At 41.4% G+C, this 26,714-nt stretch overlaps 1 protein-coding gene across 2 annotated transcripts in view; it reads right to left on the reverse strand.

Annotated features, from left to right (window-relative positions):
- nf1a (neurofibromin 1a) overlaps positions 1-26,714 on the reverse strand; it is a 97,635-nt gene that overhangs the window by 50,589 nt on the left and 20,332 nt on the right. Inside the window, exons 17-32 of one of the 2 annotated variants that reach the window (XM_060944048.1) lie at positions 23,346-23,592; positions 22,339-22,412; positions 22,174-22,257; positions 21,668-22,012; positions 20,338-20,477; positions 20,013-20,135; positions 19,762-19,845; positions 19,554-19,670; positions 18,436-18,617; positions 16,691-16,902; positions 16,446-16,607; positions 5,478-5,581; positions 5,175-5,310; positions 3,761-3,823; positions 277-435; positions 95-192 (exon numbers count right to left, since the gene is read on the reverse strand). In XM_060944048.1, the coding sequence (XP_060800031.1) occupies positions 95-192; positions 277-435; positions 3,761-3,823; positions 5,175-5,310; positions 5,478-5,581; positions 16,446-16,607; positions 16,691-16,902; positions 18,436-18,617; positions 19,554-19,670; positions 19,762-19,845; positions 20,013-20,135; positions 20,338-20,477; positions 21,668-22,012; positions 22,174-22,257; positions 22,339-22,412; positions 23,346-23,592 (2,330 nt within the window). The remainder of the gene's footprint in view (positions 1-94; positions 193-276; positions 436-3,760; positions 3,824-5,174; positions 5,311-5,477; positions 5,582-16,445; positions 16,608-16,690; positions 16,903-18,435; positions 18,618-19,553; positions 19,671-19,761; positions 19,846-20,012; positions 20,136-20,337; positions 20,478-21,667; positions 22,013-22,173; positions 22,258-22,338; positions 22,413-23,345; positions 23,593-26,714) is intronic. The other variant, XM_060944049.1, reaches the window with a different exon arrangement.

Raw genomic sequence — 26,714 nt, forward strand, 5'->3', positions numbered from 1 at the left:
AGATTTGTGAGATGTCAATAATAAAAGGTATTGGCAGGTGAGCAATGACTGGGCTTCCTTTTAAGGTGCTAGACAAAATTTCTTGTGCACATACCTCCTTGCTGCCTCAAAGTTGTTTTTGACAAAATCATTAAATGGCCTCATATGCTCTTCCTTGGTAAAGAGAACATGATTGGCAATACTCTGGAGAATCTACGAGAAAAGATAAGCAATAGCTATAAGCAATCATTTTGCTAAGTCATGACCACACTGCAACACACTGTCTAAATGCCTTACCTTAGACATGAGTTTGAGGCCTCGCTCAATCCGAGGAGGAGGCTTCTTATCCAAGATGCCTGCCTCATATGGAGAAACTATGGCAGGGTTGATGAAGCGCAGAAACATGGCACTGCCAACGGCACCAATGCTGTTCTGGGGAAAACGCTGACTCACCACCTGCACGGACACACAATGTGTGGAGGATGAGGAAGGAAAGAGAAAGAAAGGGTAAAGTGTAGATAAGGAAAATGTAATAAGGGGAGAGAGGAAAAATACAGAACCACAGAAAATGTTCACAAAAATACCTCAAGATCTACTCAAGTGTAACCTTTTTAAACCCACAAGAGAATTATTAATAAGCCCCAAAATATGTCTAAAGATTGGAAGACCAATCAAACAATGAAGAAACACATAGATGGCCAAACAGACATTATACCATATAGACAGTAGGCAGCGTTTTGCTGCAGATGGGGAGAATAAAGTCTGTGAATGAAAGATGTGGAATGATTCAAAACTCAAGTTCAACACTGCTCAGTGAATCTGAAGCAAAAAATAATGTATCCGATTTAACCCAATCAACAACTTAATATGGTCAAGCTTAATGACTCGACCCCTTTCAAGCGATCCAACGAGACAAAGTACGTTATTAAAACAGAACTTGCCCTGTCTTTACAGTAGATGAAATAAAACGTCAATATCAAGATTAACTGACCAACTAAAATAGCAAATGCCCCTCAAGACTCCATATCTAATGAAGGAACCACGATTCTTTTACAGTTGCATAAACAAAGACAAAATGGACGCCCCAGTATCCTCCCCCAAAGCCAGCCAACTACATCTTTTCAAACTGCTGCTCATGCTGCATCACAGGGCAGCCTATGGTTGACCGATCTCACCGTGATTGACAAAAGATAAAAAATGTGGCCAATTTTTTTGCTCTCTTGGCTCCCAGGCATGGATGGCTATGGCATCATCTGGATTCAAACTCTTGAACTCTCAACTACATGGAAAGCATTTTTCTGTGAAATGTTTTAATTTGACTACATTGTCTCTAAAATATTTATGCCTACACACTGGCATAATTAAAAATCCACAGCCTGTAACTGAGAATGCTAGATTTATTCGACAATTTTGCAGAAGCATAAAACCTCTTAAATTAAAAACACTGCAAACATGCACTTTAAATGCATGTATGAAATGCATACACTTGTGTACAACAGATTTCTGCCTTTAGATCTATGAGGTATAATAAGTGTTTAAAATACACAGATGAAAACTTGCATTTTCTTATAAAAGATTGATTATACAAGTCAAGAGAGATGATATACTCAAATTAAAACCTTTTAAATTGAAGGAGTTGTGGTGGAGAATTAAGAAAGCATGGTAAATCAACCACTGATGACAAATGCAAGTATGAGAAAGTGTGAAACATTCATGCAATCCATTTTTTTTCATAAATATCTAAGTAACGTAAAAGACTAATGTATACATTTCACACTCACTGTCAACTTTATTAGGAACACCTGTACATCCATGCAGTTATCTAAAATCAGTCAATAATGTGGCAGCAGTGCAATGGAAGGAAAAGGAAATAAGTAAATAAAAATAATAATAATGCACATACAGGTCAATAGTTTCAATTAATGTTCACCTCAAACATCACAAAGAAGAAAATGTGTGTGTTCCCTGTGACTTTGATTGCAGCATGGATGGTGGTACCAGCTGGGCTGGTTTGCGCATTTCAGAAACTGCTGATCATCTTGGATTTTCACACAACAGTCTCTAGAGTTGACCTTGCTGATAAGAGATCAGAGGAAAATGACCAGACTGGTCTGAGCTGACAGGAAGTCTAACAAAACTCATACCGTCTTTACAACTGTGGTGAGCAGAAATGTATCTCAAAATTCAAAACATTACATTATAGGAATTTAGCAGATGATCTTATCCAAAGCAATATACAGCATACCCAGAGTAGCCTAGGGAGCAGTTGGGGGGTTAGGTGCCTTGCTCAAGGGCACTTCAGCTATTCCTGCTGGTCCAGGGAATCAAACCAACAAACTTTTGGTCCCAAAGCTTCTTCTCCAACCATTAGGCCACATCAGACTGCACAAGACTGCACAGTTGAAGACTGGAAAAAGACCAGGTGATCCCCCCCCAATCTTCAACTGTCTAGATTTGGGCGAGTCTGTGCTGATGATGGCCTCAGATTCCTGTTCCTGCCTGACGGGGGTGGAACCTGATGTGGTCTTCTGCTGTTGTATCCCATCCCCCCTCATGGTTTGATGTTTTATGCATGCAGAGATGCTTTTCTGCTCACCACAGTTGTAAAGAGTGCTTATTTGAGTTACCACATCCTTCCTAGCAGCTCAAACCAATCTGGCCATTTTTCCTCCAACCTCCTCTTACCAATAAGGCGTTTCCCCCCCCACCACCAGACTGTGTCACTCACTCACTGCTTATTGTATCATTCTGTATAAACTCTAGAGACTGCTGTATGTGAAATTCCCAGATCAACAATTTCTGAAATCCTCAAACCATCCGATTGGTACCAATATCCATTCCATGATCAAAGTCACAAAGATGATATTTTTTCTTCATGTTAATGTTTGATGTGAACATTAAGTGAAGCTCTTTTACCTCCAGCTGCATGAATTTTTGCACTGTTGCCACATGATTGGCTGATTAGATAACTACATGAATATGGAGGTGTACCGAATAAAGTGGACGGTGAGTGTACACACACGAGAAGCATATTTACACCACTAATATGACTCATGCAATTGTGCACGACTAGTAAAACTGCTGATCCAAACCCAGTTTACCAACACAGAAGCACATGCTTTATTTAAAATTGCACACCAAGTATAAGGTCATTTCAGCTTCTCTGAAAGTCTGACTCATTATCAAACAAAAATAGGAAGTTTAAAACCAGATTCAAATCAGGAGTACGTGGTCTCAGAGTAGTATTCAGATTTACAATTTTAAAAATAGTAAGCAGTTATTCAGTTTATAAACGTCAGCTAAAATTCACTCCCTTATGAGCGGATCTTCCACAGTAAGGAGATTATATTGCAGTCAATAAAATTACATGACTCTTGGGCAATCTGGTTGAATTTATATTTTTCCTCCTCTCCTGGTGTGCAAGGATCTCCATGGCAGAGGTAGCAACTCCTATGTTATGGAGACTATCCAGTCAAGGGTCAACCTGATCTGTATACAGCCAAACGAAAAAGCTTAACCAATCCCAGTGGCCCACCACACAGCCAGCCCTCTCACTGTCCCAAACCAGATCTGAAGGGCTCAGGATACTGGTGATCCAAACAGCTATGCTGTTTCAACCATGACTTTGGAGTTAGTAAGAGGTTAGTAGGGCCATGTTGCTTATGAACATGTTTTGAGGCAAAAAAGCCAAAAAAGGAACAAAATAAATAGCTGATTTCCAGAATGAAAAGAAAAAAAAAAAAAGGTGGCTAAGAAAAAAAAAAAGTTCTGGGAGACTTACTGATTTTTTGTTTTCCTTTTTTTCTTTAACAGTGGCTTTATTCAGTAGGGAGTGGCAAGTAGCCTACAGGGCAGAGATGGGCACAGAAGTCACAGCAGCGGCTACACAACATTGAGCATAGCGCACACAGCCATAATGCAAACACATACAAGAGAGATCCCCCTCTGAGCTTTATGGTTCAGAAACTTGAAGCACAAAGTGAGTTGCAAGGATGCTAAGGTTTTACTGTAAGGTTTAACTGACTACTTACCATCCACTCAGGCCTAGTGCCTCAGCTATGTTGTAAAAATTCTTTACTACAGTACAACTCTACTAAAAACAAGCCATAGATTTAAAAAGACACACAAAAGTTACATAACCTTGATGTAAATACAAATTAGGAAAGAGAACAAGGTGTGGAATTGAGCTTTTCCTGAGAATGCAAGCTTAAACTTGAATGTGTTGGTGAATGCAAAGCGTAGCGTGGCGGACGGGTGGATGAGCGACTACTGGATGAGAGGAATATGTAAACAGAAAGGAAACAAGCAATAGGCGTTGGAGCTTCAGTCAGTCCTTCCTGCTCACAAACATCTGCTTTCAAGCTTTTCACATATTGCACACGCTATGCAGCGTTACAGCTGCGGCCACATTACTTCCCCTACAGTTCCAACTAAACTAAATATGATTAAATAAACATATTGAATGGTTACAAGTTTCAGTGGGAGAGGTGCCTATTTAGATAACTTTTCGTTACAGACCAGAGCAGCTCACTGACCACAAAGTAAGCTAGCATGTCAACAGACTTGATATGCTCATCAGTATTGCCAAATCTTTAATTTAGGCGGAGAAGGCCTATTCCATCATTAGTACAATTAGATGAAGGAGGTTTACAATTTACACTAATAGACTTTGAATATTATCAATCTACCATTATATCATGTTCTTATACCCTTCACTGAAGGACATCGTGTAATATATTCATTTTATATTGCATACAAGGTTTAAGCATTGACTTTTTTTGTTCGTTTAAAATGTTGAACCTTCACAGACGCAATTTTCATGCAGACACGAATGGGCATTTCCATCAAAGCCAACTTAAAAGTCAGCAATAAATCAGGATGACTGGGTGTTTAAGTGCAAACATTCAAAGCAACATCTACCAGATAAGCAGCCCATGCCTGTCCAACAAATCTCAAATTAAAAGACTTCAAAATGTAAATGCTAAACACACAAAAAGCAGCTATACAAGATGTTAAACAATGCTGCATAGATATAAAATGGAGGCAGGAAGACTGGGTGAGTGCTTCAGTTAGTCAAGTTTTTAAGCATGCTCTCCATTTTGAGAGCAACCAGTAGCAGAGTGATGGGGCAGCAAGTGTGAAGTAGCTCGGCATGAAGTGCCAGACAGCATGAGTGAGGACAGAGCAGAGCATACCTGATACAAACAATGGCATACGCTTCGCAGCTGAGGAGGAAACTCGCTGGAGGAATTTATGATGGCCAGGAAGAAACGGTCTGTGATCTGCAACAGGTTACGCTGGTTCTCCTCCAGGTTTTCAGTAGGTTCTAGTCTACAAAAATAGAAAATTACATAGTTTTAAAGAAATGCATCAAGTGTGAAAGCATGTCAGCTTGCTGTGAAAATTTCAAATGAGCTACACTGACGAATTACAAGTTAAATCTACTGCTTGTTAAATAATAACGATGCTTTAGCTCTAGAAAACTAGTGCAGATCTACCTGGTGGGGTCAACCTCAAAGCTTATGTGCTGCCACTCAGGAGATGTGATGACACCACGCATCAGAGGCTCGAGCAGCTTCTGAAGATAAGTAGCTCCATACACCTACATAAATAAAAGACAGGCAAGTGCTAATGGTTAAGTTATGGTCATGTGGAGTTGAGTAGGTGTATTAACTCCTAATACAGAAGCAGTCCTGGGGGGGGGATAAAAATAAAAAATCTCCCAGCATTACTTGCCCAATGGGCAAGCAGCACTCAAAACATTCTTGACATACTTGCCTGAAAAACAATTCTACTTGCCCAGAGCTTTATTTTGGACAGAATGCAGTTGATTTATTTTATTTAAATAGGTGAAGCATAATTACGATAAATCCACAAAACCATAAGCACCAATATATGCAGACACATTCAGAAAAGTTCTAGTCGCAGAAGAATTAATAATTTGGGGCATATTAAGCTGTGGAGAGTTTTGAATGAGGATAATAATCTCATATCATCTCTAGCCGCTTTATCCTTCTACAAGGTCGCAGGCAAGCTGGAGCCTATCCCAACTGACTACGGGCGAAAGGCAGGGTACACCCTGGACAAGTCGCCAGGTCATCACAGGGCTGACACATAGACACAGACAACCATTCACACTCACATTCACACCTACGCTCAATTTAGAGTCACCAGTTAACCTAACCTGCATGTCTTTGGACTGTGGGGGAAACCGGAGCACCCGGAGGAAACCCACGCGGACACGGGGAGAACATGCAAACTCCACACAGAAAGGCCCTCGCCGGCCACGGGGCTCAAACCCAGGACCTTCTTGCTGTGAGGCGACAGCGCTAACCACTACACCACCGTGCCGCCGAGGATGATGATGATGATAATAATAATAATAATAATAATGCTGGAGCTTTGTTTCGATTATCAAAGGAACACAGTCCTGTGCAAAATGGTACCGTGGAACCAGAGTGTAGAAAAGAACCTACAGTTCAAGAGAGTTACACGCGCACACGCACACAACTTTACAACAGCTACACACACGTGAAATGGAAATAAAATCAACTAAAAAGTGGGAAAAACTATTTTGGGTAAAATTGTTACGGTCCGTTAAACACTCATCAACCCATGTGACCCAGTTGTGGCTTTGAATCGAGAATTAATGAAAAGGGAACTGAACATTTACTGTTTATTTAAATTATTATTACAAAGGTGATTATATAGTTACTGTATGACTGTAGCCACAACTGGAACGTGCCGATTCTGTTAGCCTTTGTAATTATTGTACCATCCACTATTAGATAAAATTAAAATAAAAATCTTCGAGAGCAAGATATTTTGTTATTTTACAAACACCACTTCAGATATTGTTTTAACAATAACAAGCATCACTGTATAAATGACAGAGTGCAAAAAGCTCTGTAACTACTTGTCCTTGGGGTTGATGAGACACGCAGGGGTGGGGATACCATCTAGCCCACAGTTTAAGTCAGAGCCCTTTGATAGTAAATGCTTTGGCTTTCACAACATTCTGTTCCCAAAAGCTGATGTCAGGAAAGTCTCGACATAAAGAAGGTGGTTTTCTTGCTTCTGTAATTTTTATGCCTCCGCCACCGTAAGGTGCAGGAGGCATTATGTTTTCGGGTTGTCTGTCTGTCTGTGCGTCCCGAAACCTTGTGAACGCGATCTCAAAGGCTAATGAAAGGAATTTCACCAAGCTTTCACCATTTGTGCGCTTTGGGACAAACATGAACTGATTAGATTTTGAGATCAAAAGGTCTAAGGTCAAGGTCACTGTGAGGTCAAATGTCTATCCGGAAACCTTGTGAACACAATATGTCCAAGGCCAATACAAGTAATTTCACCAGGTCAAGATTACTGTGAGGTCAAATGTCCATCCCCAAATCACACCTTAATAAGGCGTGTAGTCTACCGGGCGGAGGCATCCCCATCGATGCAGAGTTCTATCTAGTTTTGAATTGTTCTTCTGTTCTACGATTTGATAGACACAGGTGAACTTTGTTTTGAGGCAGGGGCAGAGCTAAGGGGTGGCCGGGGGGGGGTCGTGGCCACCCCAGGGCACGCTTTGGCCCCACCCTGGCCACCCCAGGGCCGGACAATAAAATTTATAAAACCGATATATCCCACGAAATGTTAGTCCCGCCCGCTGGATTTTTGTTCCCCCTATTTGATTTCTGCGGGGATGCATATTACTGTAGCACAAACATTTCACGCGTTCAAGCAGCAGGTGGTATCAGATAGTCATGCTCTAGTCCGACAACACAACAACCTCCGAACTACGTGAACGTGCAATTAATTTTGGATGCAAGTTATTCATCTCTTATACTCTCTTCAAGTTCTCACTTTGTAGACATACAGTTACAATTCTGTCCTCAGACAATTCAAAGTTTCCAGAAACCTCCACTTTGCCTGGGGTTTTTGAAAGTATCCGTTTTCAGTGACTGAAACCTTCGTTTACATGTAAATGCAACCGTACAGATAAATATGCGTCTTTACAGATATCCGGCTACAGTGGGATTTGTGCTGTGTGCAAACAGACAAAGCAAAACGTCGGTGGTTTTCGATTGTACGACTCAAAAGAGAAAATTACGTCGGCACGTTAGCTGTCTGTGAATCACTTTGCTCACTCTAACCGCAGAATACAACTTTTAAAAGTTAATGTTTGTCTGTTACATGAAAATATAGAGATGTTGTGTGTTACTGGTGGGAGTACATATTGATTAATAATTGTCACACTCATACATATACAACACTCATGCATTCTCTCAACACACACTCTCCCCCTACCCCCTCATGCACCACATTTCTATATTTACATGTAACACACTCACAACACTTATGCACTCTCTTAACACAGTCTATCTCACTCTCACACACAATTTGTGCACTATATTTCTATATTTACATGCAACATTCATACACTCAACACAGACACACAACTCATGCACTAAATTTTTATATTTAAAATGTAACACTCGTGCACTGTCTTAACTCTCTTAACACACACTATGCCTTTCTCTCACTCACAACACACACCCTCTCTTACACACACACACACACACACACCACTCATGCATGATGTACTACATTTACATGTAACACACTCACTGGTATACACAACACTCATGCACTACATTTCTATATTCACATACAACACACAAAACACTCATGCACTCTGAACATACACTCCCTCACACACAATTTATGCACTTCATTTTTGTACATGTAACATATCTTCTCACACACACAAAATTCGTATACTACAGCTCATCTATATCTACATGCAGTGCACATACTCCCCCCCCCCCACACTCATGCACTACACCTCATCTACAGGGAGTGCAGAATTATTAGGCAAATGAGTATGTTGACCACATTACCCTCTCTATGCATGTTGGCCTACTCCAAGCTGCATAGGCTTGAAAGCCTCCTACCAATTAAGCATACCAGGTGATGTGCATCTCTGTAATGAAAAGGGGTGTGGTCTGATGACATCAACACCCTATATCAGGTGTGCAAAATTAGGCAACTTCCTTTCCTTTGGCAAAATGGGTCAGAAGAGGGATTTGACGGACTCAGAAAAGTAAAAAATAGTGACATATATTGCAAAGGGATGGAGCACTCTTAAAATTGCCCAGCTTTTGAAGCGTGACCATCGAACAATCAAGCGCTTCATTCAAAATAGTCAACAGGGTCGCAAGAAGCGCGTTGAAAAAAAAGGCGCAAACTAACTGCCCGTGAACTGAGGAAAGTCAAGCGTGAAGCTGCCAAGATGCCACTCGCCACCAGTTTTGCCATATTTCAGAGCTGCAACATCACTGGAGTGTCAAAAAGCACAAGGTGTGCAATACTCAGGGACACGGCCAAGGTAACAAAGGCTGAAAAACGACCACCACTGAACAAGACACACAAGATGAAACGTCAAGACTGGGCCAAGAAGTATCACAAGACTGATTTTTCTAAGGTCTTATGGACAGATGAAATGAGAGTGAGTCTTGATGGGCCAGATGGATGGGCTCGTGGCTGGATCAGCAATGGGCAGAGAGCTCCAGTCCGACTCAGATGCCAGCAAGGTGGAGGTGGGGTACTGGTATGGGCTGGTATCATCAAAGATGAGCTTGTGGGACCTTTTCGGGTTGAGGATGGCGTCAAGCTCAACTCCCAGTCCTATTGTCAGTTTTTGGAAGACACCTTCTTCAAGCAGTGGTACAGGAAGAAGTCAGCATCCTTCAAGAAAAACATGATTTTCATGCAGGACAATGCTCCATCACACGCATCCAAGTACTCCACAGCATGGCTGGCCAGAAAGGGTCTAAAGGAAGAAAGATTAATGACGTGGCCTCCTTGTTCACCTGATCTGAACCCCATAGAAAACCTGTGGTCCCTCATCAAATGTGAGATCTACAAGGAGGGGAAACAGTACACATCTCTGAACAGTGTCTGGGAGGCTGTGGTTGCTGCTGCACGCAATGTTGATCGCAAACAGATCAAAACACTGACCGAATCCATGGATGGCAGGCTTTTGAGTGTCCTTGTAAAGAAAGGCGGCTATATTAGTCACTGATTTGTTTTTTTGTTGTTGTTTTTGAATGCCAGCAATGTATATTAGTGAATGTTGAGTTGTTATATTGGTTTCCCTGGTGAAAATAAATGAGTGAAATGGGTATATGTTTGTTTTTTGTTAAGTTGCCTAATAATTATGCACAGTTATAGTCACCTGCACACACAGATATCCTCCTAAGATAGCTAAAACTAAGAAAGCCCTACTCCAACTTCCAAAAATACTCAGCTTTGATATTTATGAGTCTTTTGGGTTCATCAAGAACATGGTTGTTTTTCAATAATAAAACTAATCCTCAAAAATACAGCTTGCCTAATAATTCTGCACTCCCTGTATGTCATGTTACATCAGTGTAACACTTTCACTCACTCACACACGTGCACACATTTTGTAACTCAACACATTTAATTTGTACAGTACTTACAATGGACAATATCACGTTGTAAATGTTGTATGTATGAGTTAAGTATACAAGTATTTTCCTTTTCCTGAGCAAAGCACTCTTTATTCAAGTCTGACTACTTCCCAGGTGCCTGGGACAGGTGATATTTTAGTTTTTACTTTTGCATTTTAGTAGTGATCGTTAAAATCCTGATGCTTAACTAGAGTAAACTAGTTGGATGGTTTCTTTGTTTTGCAGTGAGTTAGCCACCAGATACGCCACCAGATACATCAGAATACAGGAAATCAAATCTAGCTAATTCAAAATTTCCCGGGGGAGGACCCCCGGAACACCCCCCCTCCCCTTTATTTAGTCACAGCATGGCCACCCCCTGTATATCCTTGGCCCCCCTTTGGCCACCCCATGTTAAAAATCCTGGCTATGCCACTGTTTTGAGGAGGAGTCAGATGTCATGATGCGCGATTCACTTTGCAGAAGAATAATCAGAGGTGGTGGCAGGAAGTTTTGGACTGGGGGGGGGAACGATGTGTCGCGTGCCAAAGGTGCGCCAAATCTAGGGACGTCCCCTGGGAAATTTTGGGATTTTTAACCCTCAAACGCCATTTCCTGCATTTTGAGAGGCAAATTTTGGTGGAGTAAAGCTAAGTTTAATGTCTCTATTAGAATACATTTTGTCCATGATAAAACTTCACACAGTGCTAGTCAAATATTTAAATGATTAGGTCAAATAGCCTTGGAAAATTTGTATAAAAACACATAATACCTAAAAACTGATCACATCTCTCGGCAATCCTGTTTTGACTGAAGAATAAGCCTGTGAAAGTAATATTCCCAATCCTTCAAGGACCGCTGTCAGCTCCTGGGAAATCCAACTGACTGGTAATGATCAGTCATGACCCCAGATCAGGTGCAAATGAATTTTTTCTGTTACATATTTTTGAAATAGGGGCGGCATGGTGGTGTAGTGGTTAGCGCTGTCGCCTCACAGCAAGAAGGTCCGGGTTCGAGCCCCGTGGCCGGCGAGGGCCTTTCTGTGTGGAGTTTGCATGTTCTCCCCGTGTCCGCGTGGGTTTCCTCCGGGTGCTCCGGTTTCCCCCACAGTCCAAAGACATGCAGGTTAGGTTAACTGGTGACTCAATTGACCGTAGGTGTGAATGTGAGTGTGAATGGTTGCCTGTGTCTATGTGTCAGCCCTGTGATGACCTGGCGACTTGTCCAGGGTGTACCCCGCCTTTCACCCGTAGTCAGCTGGGATAGGCTCCAGCTTGCCTGCGACCCTGTAGAAGGATAAAGCGGCTAGAGATAATGAGATGAGATTTTTGAAATAAAAACTGATATTGGTGCACTGAAGCATGTATAAATGACATATGGGGCTGTATCGGCAAATTGGAAAAACTACATTCCCTTAGTTTTCTCATGGATCCGCTCCCCCCCCCCACACACAAAAAACGCAAGAAAATTTGTCCTCAATGTCCTTGTTGAATTAAAGAGCTAATAGATTTATATACCTGCTCAGCTATGTGGTATAAAGCAAGAGCACAAATAACCGTCTTTCCTTTAATCTTCAGTGCGAGTAAACATTCATTTCTTGGTTTGCAAAATTTGACGTGGGATGGTTTTTTTAAAAAAATAAATAAATAAATAAATAAATAAAAATATTATACTGAAAACTTGCCTCATTATCATCAAGCAACTTGGATGGCTTTGTCAAGCCCAAAAAGTTTGCAATGGATATTTGTCTGAAACTCCTCTTCATACTGATTTTCAGTGAGTGGTCAGGGCAGCAAGCGAATTCATGACCACAGCAGCATCAAGTTTTTGGGCGCCCAAAACTGCTTGTACGCCTCGTGAACGCTATCTAGCCATCCGGACAAGACACGAGTTAGTCAGATACAAATGTAGTGATACTGTCATAGCCTTGCTGTCACAGGGTCCCCGCTTTGGCGCAAGTACCCAAGGAGAACAGACATGTCTAGACAGTTGCCACAGCAACAGGTTAATTAGTCCACAGAACATTCATAAAATCAGCTTGTCTACTAAAAGTGATGGGTTTTGCAGTTCTGCATAAGCCAAATAAGGAAAATCCCAGAAAGCAGAGGCAATCAGTGACATCAGGACCAGGCTAATTGGTATCGGTTTTGGTGCGAATGGGTGCTACCAACCTACAGTACAAAGGGATGCCACCAGGATGAAGGGACACAACAGGATTTAATAAGGGAAAACAAAAAGGTATGCAGTGGGCTGTTTATTCACACTACTTGATCACCCCCCCCACTGATGATAAATTATTGAAATATGCTACTGCCAGTTCAAACCTGCATCACAGAGCAGTTGCCGGTGTTGCCAGCACTAACTTTTGTCCTCTGATCGGACAATTACCATTAAAGTTTTACTCATCCTTGTACATACTTTAGTCATCTCGGATGATTGGACACGCGTTTTTTTGAACATTGAGAAGTTGTATACATCAGTATCCGTGTGTCAGAATTATCTACAGATCTATGTGCAACTTAGAATCTCAGTTATTCACTATTAAATTTGTTTTAAATCATGTTGTTTCACCTTGAAATTTGTGTTTTAGTTGCTGCAAACAATAAACAGCATTAATCTTCCATCTTTCTACTGCTACCTCCATCTGCATTTTTCATCTTTCTTAAGGTTCACGCTTTGTCACTGCCGGTACAGTTTACAATACATTTATTCAAGATGGGGTTATTTAAAGCAACTTACAACTGAATTTAAGGGCCTTGTTCAAGGACCCAGCAGTGCAGCTTATAGTGCTGGAATATAAACTCTAAACCTATTTAAGGATATACAAATTCTAAAATGTGCTCCTGTGGATGAGCTGGTGGCTCCACTGAAACGATTTCCAGATTCAATGAGACTCTTGAGTACAGAAGCTCATGTCCATTAACAGATCCCTCCTTATAGCGCAATGAAAACATCCTCCATCTAAGGAATGGTAATGTGTACAGAAAAGTCTAGTAGCTTTTTCCAGTGTGATAATGAGCTGAGAGTTGAACCACAATTGTGTTCAACTCCAACCTCAAAGGCATTTAATATCAAGTCTGGATCAGCCTCTGAGAATTAGCATATGCCGCAAACATGTTCAAAACTAGTTGCATGGAATGTACACTGCTGGTCACGACAGAATTCACTGTGCCACAGAGCAAGGATATGAACTGAATTTAGTGCCAAAAGAGAGAGAGAGATATATATATATATATAGAAAACTGTGGGAAACGACAGGAGTGTGATTAAATTAACAGGCCTGGACACACACCTACACGGCCATAAAAGTGATATGAAACTAATAAAGTTAAAAAAAAAAATTTATAAAATGTACAGCTGAATGTAGAACTAGCTTCATCTAGTCTGAAATGTTTTCATAATAATAAAAGTACATTTAGCCTGCTTTCCTCCTCCCTTATTCCATACTCCTAGTTGTATTAATCCTCAATAAAAAACAGCTACTGTTAGATGTTTATTTGAATCTTTGCTTTCTTCCCATTGCCAAGTTTATTTATTTAAAGCTCATAGGCAATAGTTTTCAATTTATGCACATTTGAAACTTTATATGTTAAACTAGATAGAACTCGACGCCAACGGTGTCGATGGGGATGCCTCCGCCTGGTAGACTACACGCCTTAAGTTGTGATTTGGGGATGGACATTTGACCTCACAGTAATCTTGACCTGGTGAAATTACTTGTATTAGCCTTGGAGATATTGTGTTCACAAGGTGTTCGGACATACATTTGACCTCACAGTGACCTTGGCCTTAGACCTTTTGATCTCAAAATCTAATCAGTTCATGTTTGTCCCAAAGCGCACAAATGGTGAAAGCTTGGTGAAATTCCTTTCATTAGCCTTTGAGATATCGCGTTCACAAGGTTTCGGGACAGACGCACGCACGCACGCACGCACGGAGACACAACCCAAAAACATAATGCCTCCTGCACCTTACGGTGGCATAAAAAAAAAAAACCCTCTGTAACCTTCTTCTGGTCCCAATAAGTATTGTTAATAAGTAATAATTAAAAATAAGTTAGTGTGGATCACGGCGAATTTCTGTTCGGCGATTTGTGACCACTCGGAGCGTGACGTCATTTAAGACAAACGAACCACTTGAGTTGAGTCCACTTCCATTTACTTACATTGCCATTCGGCTGGAGTGCAGACGTGCGTTCAGGAATTTCCAAAGAAAAACCATGCCTTATTGTTTTGCAGTGAACTGTAACAAAGGGACCGGTTCAGGAAGAAGTTTTTACCTTTTTCCGAGAGAGGAGAAGAGGCAGAGAGAGTGGATTGGCTTTTCCGGAAGAGAAAAGAGGTGGAGCGAGAGGGTTGGCTTTTTCCAAAAAAGGAGACGAGGCAGAGAGTGTGGATTGTGTGCTTGAAACAAAATCAAGCAGTCAAAGAAGAAAAACGGACCAGCAACGTTCAAGCAAAAAGGAGAAGACTGGAGGTAAACTTTTACTTTTGCTTGCAAGTGACAAGTCAAGAATCCTGAGGGATCCTGTACAATCATTGTGGAAATGAGACAAAGGGATATTTCCTCGCTTAGAGTAGGCTATAAATAGTATAATGCCGCAGATGGCAGGTTAATGTGGCCTACCGGCGCACTGTCAAGTAATTGTTACCTATATCCACTAGGGAGGGCGGTTTAATTATTCTTCAAAAGGGCTCTTATTTAGTATTATGACGAAAGTAGGAATTTATCATAACTACCAGGATAAATCGTTTGGGCGCGAGTCTTGTTGAGGTCCGGGATCACCGCGATCAGAGTCGGCCGAGTCGCTGTCCGATTCCGAGGCTGTCCGGTCAAACCAATGAGCCACATTCACCGATTGCTTCGCAACGGCCATAGGTTCATACATATATGGTTTCACCTCTCGATATTCAATTAGTAGACTTCCTACTTCAAAATCGCATTTGCTTTCAGACATATTACACAACCTCTCACAACCAAAGTCCATACACGTGTGCTCTGTTCGCAAGTAAACACAGAGCTGCTCCCGGTCTGTTTGGCTTAAATGACGTCACGACGACGGTCCCCTGGTGGTGAAAGTGCGCATAAGTGAGATGTAAACAAACCTTCAGAAATTGGGCAAAACAGCATATTTTAAGCATTTTATTCAATTTTAGGGTGCAAATTAGACACCAGGAAGATTGAATTCGCTTTTTGGGTCGTTCTTCTAGACAAAGTTGATATTCTATGTTTCACCTCCAACCATTGCCTAGGACCTTTAAAGAAATGCTGCACTTAAATGTGCCTCAGCTTTAAACTAAATGATGTGATTGCACTGTAATGAAACATCAATGCTTGTGTTAATCTTGACAAAATTACCATTTTAATAATAAAAACTGGCATTTTATGGGTTGAAAATAGCTCAAAAATGCCATTTACTGGGTTAAGTCATCTTGAACCTTGCAAGGCTGATGTTGACAGAGTCAACTATTTGGGACTTCTCCAAGTCATGAACTTTATAAAATGTTAACGCCCTCTAATCAGAACTGGGCGGCTCACCTGCCCCGGCCCTTGAATGGTAAGTGTGAAGAAAATTTTCAAATATATACTGAACAAGACTCCCTGAGCAACTCCTGCCTCACACATCCACACACACCCTTCCCCACTTGCAACTGGGAAGGGTGAGCTGGCCCCTTTAAGTCCTTGCTGAACAAGGGGGTGGTGGAGATGCAATTGAAACAGACCCCCCCCCCCAAAAAAAGGCCGCCTTGGAGATGTAAAAAAACACACACACGCAGAGCTAATATCAGTGATCTATATGGGCCACCCAAAATTAGACGAGCATCTATACATCACGAGTCTGAACTCCTGTGCCAATATTCCAAATGTTTCTGAGGAAAAATAATTGTGATCATTGAAAGAATGACAGAAGGACTGTCAAACAAAAAACTATCGCGGTTCTTGTTATCCAAGCGTGCTTTGTAGAACATTGCTTTGTAGGTCAGTTTATTAGCGTCAATTTACCTTGAAGCAGAAAGTCATGATCTTGCTAGCCAGACTGTTGCCTCTGAAGAGAGTCTGCATGGAGTCAGCCAGCTCCACCTCTTTAGAGAACATATTCCAGAGCAGCTGGTAGAGCAGGTGCCTTGAGTCGAACAGCGTCACCAACACCCTGGCTAGCTCATCCTGCAGATGACACCAGCAAAGTCTCAATATCCATTTCAATTTTTGTATCCAGTAACCCACAGTAGTGTATAGTGGTTACATACCCACTGGGAGCAGGGTACCACATTGGCCAGTGCCATGGCAATGGGAAGCTCCCCTTGATCCCCCATCATGGTGACAAGTTCCACCAGCCTCTCAAAGCGGTCAGCTAGAACAGTCTCAGCCAGCGTGTCAAACTCTGTGCCTTGTTGCAGAATCTTAGTCAGCACCTCCATGAATGTAGCCCTTGTCTGCAAGTCTTTATGGTAGCCCAGTCCTGCAGACAGACAGAAATTCATCTCTGCTACATCACTAGAGTCCACTGGAGATTCTGTGAGAACTAATTCCCATTTCACAGACTGACTAGAGAAACAAGAAAATAAAATGTAGAACATAACTAAAGGAGTCTCAAAAAAACCTAAAGGCCAAACACAGCATCACTAGTAGAGCAAAGCTCCATACGTTAGAGAATATGGTAATGCAGCCACCTAATTTTTGATGGCTTTTACAACGTACGTACGAATAACATACGTGGACCACCACAGGGAACCCTGTGGTGTAAGTGCAAGGCAACGTATCAAACATGATCACCGGACAACAAAATTTGTCTCTTTATTTACACTAGATGGGTTTTTATCCAGTGCTCATCTTTAATTTGCTTAAAAAAAAAAAGTGATTATTTATGAACATATATTTTACACTCATTGGGAGCTCCACTTGTAGGCAATGGCTAAATTATAACCAAAATTCATCGAATCTCATCTCCTCATGCTGCTCCAACTGTAAAACACATTGGGGTATTGCTTTTACAATGCAAAATTATCAAAGAGGAGAATACGGGGGCGTCGTGGCTCAGGTGGATAAGGCGCCATACCATAAATCCGGGGACCTGGGTTCGATTCCGACCCGAGGTCATTTCCTGATCCCTCCCCCGCTCATTTCCTGTCTCTACACTGTCCTATCCAATAAAGGTGAAAAAAAGCCCAAAAAAAATCTTTAAAAAAAGAGAAGAATACAGTGCCACACCAAGTCTAACGCTATGTTTTACAATCCCGTTGGTAATCTCTGCCTGCTGACAATTTCATTAGGACAGGAAGTACTTGTGAGAACATTGTAATTGCTGCCTTATAACAAAGGTGGTGCAAATTTTTCACTTTTACCAATATAAAGAAAGATTCAGAGCGGATTTAATCTCTCACCTCAGCCAATTCCTTTTCTCAGCAAATGAAGCCAGCAATCAGTTGTGCTACAAGCTTGCTTAACATCTTGCTAGCTTTAAAATCCTGTCATATTAGCTAACCAATTATGTTAGCAGTAAAGATGGAAAATGTAAACTGACAGAAGCACGTGTCAAATATGTATTTGCTCCAACTTTAGCCTGTTACAGTTTACTCATACTGTAGTATAACTTTTTTTGCAGACTAAAATGGGTTTTCGGGGGAGCTGGCATCAGAAACCAAATGTGCATTGCTGATAAAAGCAATCTATTTGAGATTCCTGCCAATCAGCTCAAGCGTAACCAATACTTTTAAGAAGAAAAAGAAGCAGCCTTCATCACTTATACAGCATTCTTTTCTTCACATATCCCAGCTTATTAGGAAGCTGGAGACAGAGCGCAGGGTCACTTATGATACGGTGCCCCTGGAGCAGACAGGATTAAGGGGTCTTGTTCAAGTACTAAGCAGTAGCAGGTTGGCAGTGCAGGGACTTGAACTCCTGACCTTCTGTTCAGTAACCCAGAACCTTAACCGTTATATCACCACTGTCCCCTTTTCACGTGAAAAATCATAGTGCTTCTATTAGGACTGACCTATCGAGTGCATGAGGCCGCTGTCCACGTTGGCGTTGAGCAGGTTGGACATGGCAAGTACAGTGCAGTGCCGTAGTGAGGCGAGACGTCGGGACATGCCCCGTTTTCTTTCGCCCACCTGCTGTCCATCTTCCTCCACCTCACTGCAGTCATTCAGAAGGTTCATGAACAGAGTGAAGTACCTGAAGAAGAGCAAAGACCCAAGATGATGGATAATCATCCAACTGTTAAAATGGACATTTCCATTTCTTTACATGTAAGCTTGCACCACAAATCTAAGGCTACGTTTACACTAGACCGTATCTGTCTCGTTTTCTTCGCGGACGCACTGTCCGTTTACATTAACCCCCCTGAAAAAGCGGGGAAACGGGAATCCGCCAGCGTCCACGTATTCAATCTAGATCGTATCAGCTCCGGTGCTGTGTAAACATTGAGAATACGCGAATACGCTGTGCTGAGCTCTAGCTGGCGTCTCATTGGACAACGTCACTGTGACATCCACCTTCCTGATTCGCTGGCGTTGGTCATGTGACACGACTGCTGAAAAACGGCGCAGACTTCCGCCTTGTATCACCTTTCATTAAAGAGTATAAAAGTATGAAAATACTGCAAATACTGATGCAAATACTGCCCATTGTGTAGTTATGATTGTCTTTAGGCTTGCCATCCTTCCACTTGCAAGTAATAAGTGATCTGCGCTGGGATCTCACACACAGCGGCTCAGTCCCGAATCGTGGCTTGTTCACTTCACTCGCGCGCTGTGTGAGCTGCGCAGGGCCGGAGTGCGCACCCTCCAGAGGGCACTCGCTGTTCAGGGCGGAGTGATTTGGAGCGCAGGATGCCTGCGGAGCCGAGCGTATCCGCGTATTGGCGTTGCTGTGTGCACGGCTAACGGTTTTAGTGTCAACGCGAATCGTTTTAAGAACGTTAATCTGATGATCCGCTGATTCGACGTAATGTAAACGTAGCCTAAAAGAGTATGGTGACTACACAAACATTACCATAAAGGAGTTTATTAGCATCTGGAGCAGCTTGAAGTCATAGTTGACACTGTGACCAAGCACACACACTAATGAGACTGAATAAAGGGGTATTGAAAGTGGAAACAATATTCCTACTTAAGAAAAAGCTGAGACTTGGCCTCCATCAGCTCCACTCCATCTCCTTCCTCAGGCTGTAGTGGTAAACCAGCCAGCAGAGACACCACAGCCTCCATACTGGCCTGGTCAAGGTCCCTACGCAATAAAAACACCAAATAACCTGTGTGCAACTACTAAGATGAAAGGTTAAATTCTAAAGAAAAGGCCTATAATTCGGAAACTGTACCGTGTGAGATATTTGACATCATCATCCGCTGCTTGATTGGAGGTGCCCATCACCCAGTCAGTCAGGTACTCCACCATCTTATTCCTGAGAGAGTGAAATGCATTTTACTCTCCCTCTCATTATATAAAAAGTATATACATCACATTATGAAATACAAATGACCCCTTACTCATCACTGTCCACTAAGTTGATAACATTTAAAAAAAAAAAAAAAAAAAACTATAGACAGACATATTTGACAGGATACTCACCTAAATTTCATCTCTTGGCAGAAGGAGAGATCATCTCTCCGTTCCATCATAACCTCTACAAGTTGACAAAGTTTAGTTTTAATCTGTATTGCATGGACCCCATTCCCTAAAATGCGCACATATCTGCAGGGACAGTGAGAAAATCCACCAGGACATTATATTAGACAAAGCTAAGCACAGTCCTGTAAATTGAACAATGTATGTAATAGAAATGGTTTCAATAACTGGTTCAGAGCACCTGAACTCCAACTATACAAATGATTTAAATGTCACAGTATTAACTGCAATGTTGAGCATTAAAGTAAAATCCTTCAGAAGGTCTGACCTGACCAAGTTGAGCATCATGGTCTCAATGCTAGCCTGACCAAGGTGCTCAGAGCTGCCCTCAGTGTGGCTGTCCAGAAGGTTCTTCATGATGGCAATAGTCTGCTCCACAAATAACGTATTTGTGTCATTTATGGGCACCTACAGGGAGACACACATGGAAATTAGATATGACGACAAAACTGTGACAGTAGAAAAATCATTAAACAAGCATAAATTACAACACTAACAAATTTACAATAAAAAAAGTTACCTAACAATTTACTGTATTATTTAACATTAACAAGCCATAAACCTCAATATTAATAAAATTTGCTATTCAGCCTCAATTACCAAACTCCTATGTTAAATACTGTTTCAATTTGGTCATTGTGGGCTTAAATATACTCATTAAAATGTTATGAGCATGGATTATTCAGTCTCGTCTCATTATCTGTAGCCGCTTTATCCTGTTCTACATGGTCGCAGGCAAGCTGGAGCCTATCCCAGCTGACTACGGGCGAAAGGCAGGGTACACCCTGGACAAGTCGCCAGGTCATCACAGGGCTGACACATAGACACAGACAACCATTCACACTCACATTCACACCTACGGTCAATTTAGAGTCACCAGTTAACCTAACCTGCATGTCTTTGGACTGTGGGGGAAACCGGAGCACCCGGAGGAAACCCACGCGGACACGGGGAGAACATGCAAACTCCGCACAGAAAGGCCCTCGCCGGCCATGGGGCTCGAACCCGGACCTTCTTGCTGTGAGGCGACAGCGCTAACCACTACACCACCGTGCCGCCCGGATTATTCAGTATTTGGTTTATTATTTTAAAATAGTTAACTATTAAGTAACTAGCAAATAAATGCTAGGTTACTTTGTTCATATGGTGCATTGCTGGTGACGGTAATGGTTTCTTCATATTAATGTGTTAACTAACGACAGTTAAGAGAATCTAATTGCCAAAAAGTGTTTTCTAAAATCTTATTCGCTGTATTGAAAGAAAAGCCAACTGAGCCACCTTGTGGTCAAAACCAATAATGCATCTTTGATGAAGTTTTAGATATGAAGTAGTCAAAGCCAATTTAACTTGTGCAGTAGCACCACAAGATACACAATGTCTGTCATGCTTAAAAACATCATGAGGTAACACTAACTTGCTTATGAATCATCTTCCTTGGCTAGATATTCAACTTAATTTAGTACTTTCTGGATGTTGGCAAAAAGAAAATGAAGTTTATAACAAATAAATAAATAAAACCACCCAGCTATATTCATTACAACGGTGTCCACACCAAATAATGCTTTTTAATGTTAAGTTTAACAAACAGTGTGACTCACAGGCCCTTGGGTGTCAAAGAAACGTCCAATGCTGTTACGCAGTTTGGTGAAGAGCATAGAGTAGAGAGCCGGGCTCAGCTCCAGTCCCAGCAGATCTTTAACATTGGTGCGGATGTGCAAGCCCACTTTTTCATGTGTGCACACCATGAGGGACAGCAGCCTCTCCAGGAACCTGCTAAGGGGCGTCTCACTGTTCACGTCACACGAACCCATGGAGATCATGGATCCCTTGCGCTCACTCATTGGCCCCATTGGTGGGCTGTAGGTACCAAGGCTGGGAGTACTGCGCTGCTGCAGACACACTCCACCCAGAGCACACAGGAAGCCCGTCATGTTGATCCACTCCTAAGAAGTGTGAGAGGCCTTGTGTTAGAGAAGTGTGTAAGCAAGGGGAAGGGGGGGGGGGGGAATATACCTACCACCACAACTGGTCTTGTGGTCAGAAAAATGATTCAGACAAAAGGATTGTTTGGGGAAAAAAAAAGTGGAATTATTGCATCACTCACCTGACCATCTTCAACTTTGTTCTTTGGATGGTTTAGTATTTGTTTCGTTGCTTGTTCCCATTTAGCATGCGTGTCCTCCCATGCCTGAGGTTGGTAAGCATAAAAGTTAGAAAACAAAACAGCTAAAAGCGACTCTTTAGAAATCAAAACAAATGAACTCTTCACCTCTATGTTGCCAGCTGTAGGATGCTCAATTCTCCTCAACAGTGCCATCACTCTCTTCTGGAGGGTAGAGCGACCTACACAAACACACACATAGAAACAGACGTGTAGTCAGCTACACAAGTTTGCACCCCCTATAGTTTCTAGGTGGTTACTTTTTATCTACTTTATATCTAAAAAAAAAAAAAAAAAAAAAAAAAACCACACCCAAACACAACATTACATGCAACATTTTTGGGGTATTTTATCCACTAGTAACACCGTATTGCAGCAGGTTATTTATAATAATGAAGGAATGTCTGGGAAACCGAACACTAAATGCCTGGGGTTTTTTTTTGGTGCACACGTTTGAAAAAAGCAAAGATGAATCAATGGAGAACTAAGAGTTGCACAATATCATACATTTATACAACACATATTCTATAAAATGAACAGCCTTCAAGTCTCGCCCTTGACCCATGTGCAGAAGCGTCAACAATGCGAACAAAAAAATCCTAGCAGGCAGAGAAGGAAAGACGCTATGCTCTTAAACACTGCAACTGCTTTAAATAGAGTATTGAGTTGTTCAAGTTTGTATGTTGAAGATGTACATCATTGAGATTTGCCAGAGATTACAATTTTATATTTATTAATAAGCAACACATTGAATTTTTAAACTGTTTAATGTTATGAAATGTCCATGTGACGCATGTCTTCAGAACAGCGCTTTCTGGTTTCTATACATCACAAGCTGTTTTTTTTTTTTAATTCAGCTGTGCAGTGGTATAGTGCCATCATTGTAATCAACACACATTATCTGTTAAAAGAAAAATTTGACCATCATTTCAGTAGGATACCAAAGTGCATGCCCAATGTATGCTGCTTAAAAGTACAGCACCAATGTCAAACACCTCCCCATATCCCTGTACTCAGTTTGTCCCCCCAAAATCAGCAACATGAATCCATTCCAGAAATCCAGAAAATGGTTAACCTAAATGTAGGTGGACCTCTGTCCTGGTTTTACTACTGACCTGTGGCCATCATGTTGCTGACTGAGGCGAACTCCATGAAAGTGTTGTAGTTGGGCAGAACTGTGTGTACAGGCAGCTCGTCTACGCTGCAGCGGATGTCCGCCTCCTCACACAGGTGCCGGAAGCAGGACATGGCCACCAGCACAGCCTCAGCGTCTGGGCTCCACAGAAAAGAATACAGGCACACTTCCATCTTGGTCTGCGATTGTCTGCTGATGGGGATTAGACTCCCCTGTGTGGCACTCTCCTGTGGTTTAATAAAGGGTCACAAATGAACTGCAGTATATAATGAACTCGTGGCCCTAACACAAAGCCAACGTTAAGAGCTACCCAAGTCCAACTTAGGACCATTTCCTGTCACCACACATCTGTGAAAAGTCTGTAGATTAGGGCTGCTCGATATTGGAAAAAATCAATATCACGATTTTTTCAGTAAATATCGATATCGCGATTTTTAAAACGATATTTATACACCTTTTTTTAAAGCCCTGATCATCAACACCTGAGGCACTGGGCCACATTTTTATAGTACAGGCCTCATAGGCTACCCGTCAACCCTTCCCGTTGTACCCTGAAACGCCTTTTACTTAAACTATTTACTGTGCAAGCGCGCACTTTGCGTAGGTCCTATCGCCTGCACAAGGCTCACGTTCTCCTCACTCAACATTTCCGATCACAGAGGATGGAGCCAGCGCTGGTATTACCAGTGATTACTGCGTAACGTCCACACTGGCTCGTAGCCAGCCAAGGATAAAATCTCTCTCTCACACACACACACACACTACAACGTAAGCTTGTGTGTTGTTAAGACACCAACATTAAACACGCACAATATAGAGACAAGTCCTTAAGAATTAACATACATGAAAATAGGCTTCTCTTCCTTCATCTTCCAAATGTGGACTCCGCTATCTTTTTGGCATGTCAGCATTGAAATACCATTTGCAGAGATATTTCACTCGCCATTAAGTAAAAGCAACACATGATTAGGGCTACATGATTAGCAGGGGGACACCGTTTTAAGCGCACGGAATTTTAAAAACAATGTAATTACATCTGAGTCCGTCTACATCGCGCAATAAACCCATCCTTAGCAGAACCTACTTCAAAGCATGATGCTAGCTGCAGATGCACAAGTCAAAATCAAATGAACCCAACATGCCACGGTGGGCAACATTAATAACCAAATTGCCTTACCTTAAAACGCTGCCTTGACCACAGGACGACTCGCAATTATTCCACTTAAATCCACACGGTTTAACACATCTAACACAGCTAGCAAGCTGGATATGTGCTAATATTGTTGTGCTTGTTTTCTTCCGTAGATGCCATTTTTACATTACCCAGTCCCACATCCAAAAATATGACGTAAATATATGTTAATTGTATTATTATAACTATTAGCAAGCAAATCAAACAACATATTAACAAATCAATATATCAAATCACCCGACACGTATGAAAACAGAAGAACTGATTTTTTACTGTTGCGGAGATATCGCGGGAGTAGAATGGATGACGTATGCAAGGCTACGGTGTGCCTTAGGGGACAGAAGGGTTCGTTTTACCTTACTGTCACGTCAATGTTATTGTTGTTTTATTGCCATTGTAGAAATATTGTGCACGTCCCTTTCGACAAATGACAAAAAATCGTTTCATATCGATATTATGAATTTTGATATCGTTTGACACCAATATCGATATCGTGATAAAAATACGATATATTGCACAGCTCTACTGTAGATAGAGCAATCAGGGTGTCTACAGGTTTGTCCAAGTTAAATTTAAGACTAATGCTGCATTCATGTGCTATGGGAAGATGATATTTTCCAGTTGGGAAGTGGTATTTACCAGTGTGTTGTGTTCACATGCTTTTGTTGTTGTTGACAAATTAAAGATGGTGGACCAGATTCAGAATCAGGCCTGTTATTTGGCTAAAACAATTATAGATTGCCTTGTTCATCAGCTGCAGCAGGAATATGAGTTATCAAAAGTCAAAAGGTAAATAATGCTGAATATTTCCTCATCATGACAAGTAGAGATTTTCTTAACACATTGAATGCCACGCAGTTTTTGGAAATTTGGCTGTAGCCACAATGAGAGTAGCCAGTATCTAGATCGTTGTTGGCGTTCTTTGGACAGCCACAGAATATTTTGTATTAGGCTATAATATACATATTATAATAATATAATATACATAACATGACTCGTTTAAAAGGTGAGAGTCAGCTTTCCGTAGGTGAAAACCACTTCTTTCTTGGTTCATAAGCTAGTCTTGTACCGCTCGCCGCCATGTTGAAAAGGTTAAAGTTCATCTCATCTCGGCAACTCGTGTATCAAAATTTTCTACGAGTTGCCCAGTGGAAAATACCACAAGAGGGGGCGTTCATGTGTGCTTTCCATGTCGGCGTTCATGTGTGCTTTCCATGTCGGCGTTTGGTATTTACCATAATTCCCATAGCACATGAACGCACCATAAGACTTTCATACCATGTTCCAAAAAAAAAAAATTAAGACCAAATCTAAAGTCACGCAAAAACGTACTCTTTTGAAAAAAAAAAAAAAAAACTATATAATTTAATGTAACTTATTGTTCTTGTAAACATTCACCAGAAAACACTATTCTAGTAGAAGTACTTCATTTCTTTTCCTTGACAGGCATTCACACACTCACAACACAATATAAGCATCGGATAAACTTGTAACTATGTGACAATCAGAATGCAGTCACAACGTTTGAATCCAATGTAACAATGTGAAGATGTGAATGAAGTCACACACACAGAATCCAATGCAACAGTTTTTTTAAATTATTATTTTCTCTGCTTGGGGAGTCACACTGTAAGCAAAATTGTTCAATTCCATCTTTGGTCAAACAACAAATGCAGAAAACAGTTAAACAATGTGAATGCACATACACCTGAAACTTCGGCTCACTCACTTGAAAGGTATGCTCACTTGCATGGATTAAAGCAAAAAAAAAAAATTATTTGACTGAAAATTTACGGGGGGTGGGAGTTATGGGTGGAATTCGATGAAATTCTGAGAATGGTTAACTTAGAACTGATAACTTTATTATCAATTAATTAATGGATTAATATATTCAAGTTATTGTTGAGTGATTCTTCACCATTGTTCGTTTTTGAGATATTCATTTTTGTTTGCAGCTTCATAGACAATTCTTTTTTGAATTGGGCAGCAATGCCATGCGTGCACAAATATGAGGCATGAGCATTTGACAGGGACAACCTAGAGAGGGCGCCCCTGTCTTCCGAGACCGATCGCATCAAATCGACCAATGGCTGCGATATGGTCAACGGCAGGTCATGCTGCGCTATAAAAGCACAGACAAGTATTTTCTGTGCACAG

Source organism: Neoarius graeffei, chromosome 17 (genome assembly GCF_027579695.1).
Source record: "Neoarius graeffei isolate fNeoGra1 chromosome 17, fNeoGra1.pri, whole genome shotgun sequence".
In the NCBI taxonomy this organism is placed as follows: Eukaryota; Metazoa; Chordata; class Actinopteri; order Siluriformes; family Ariidae; genus Neoarius; species Neoarius graeffei.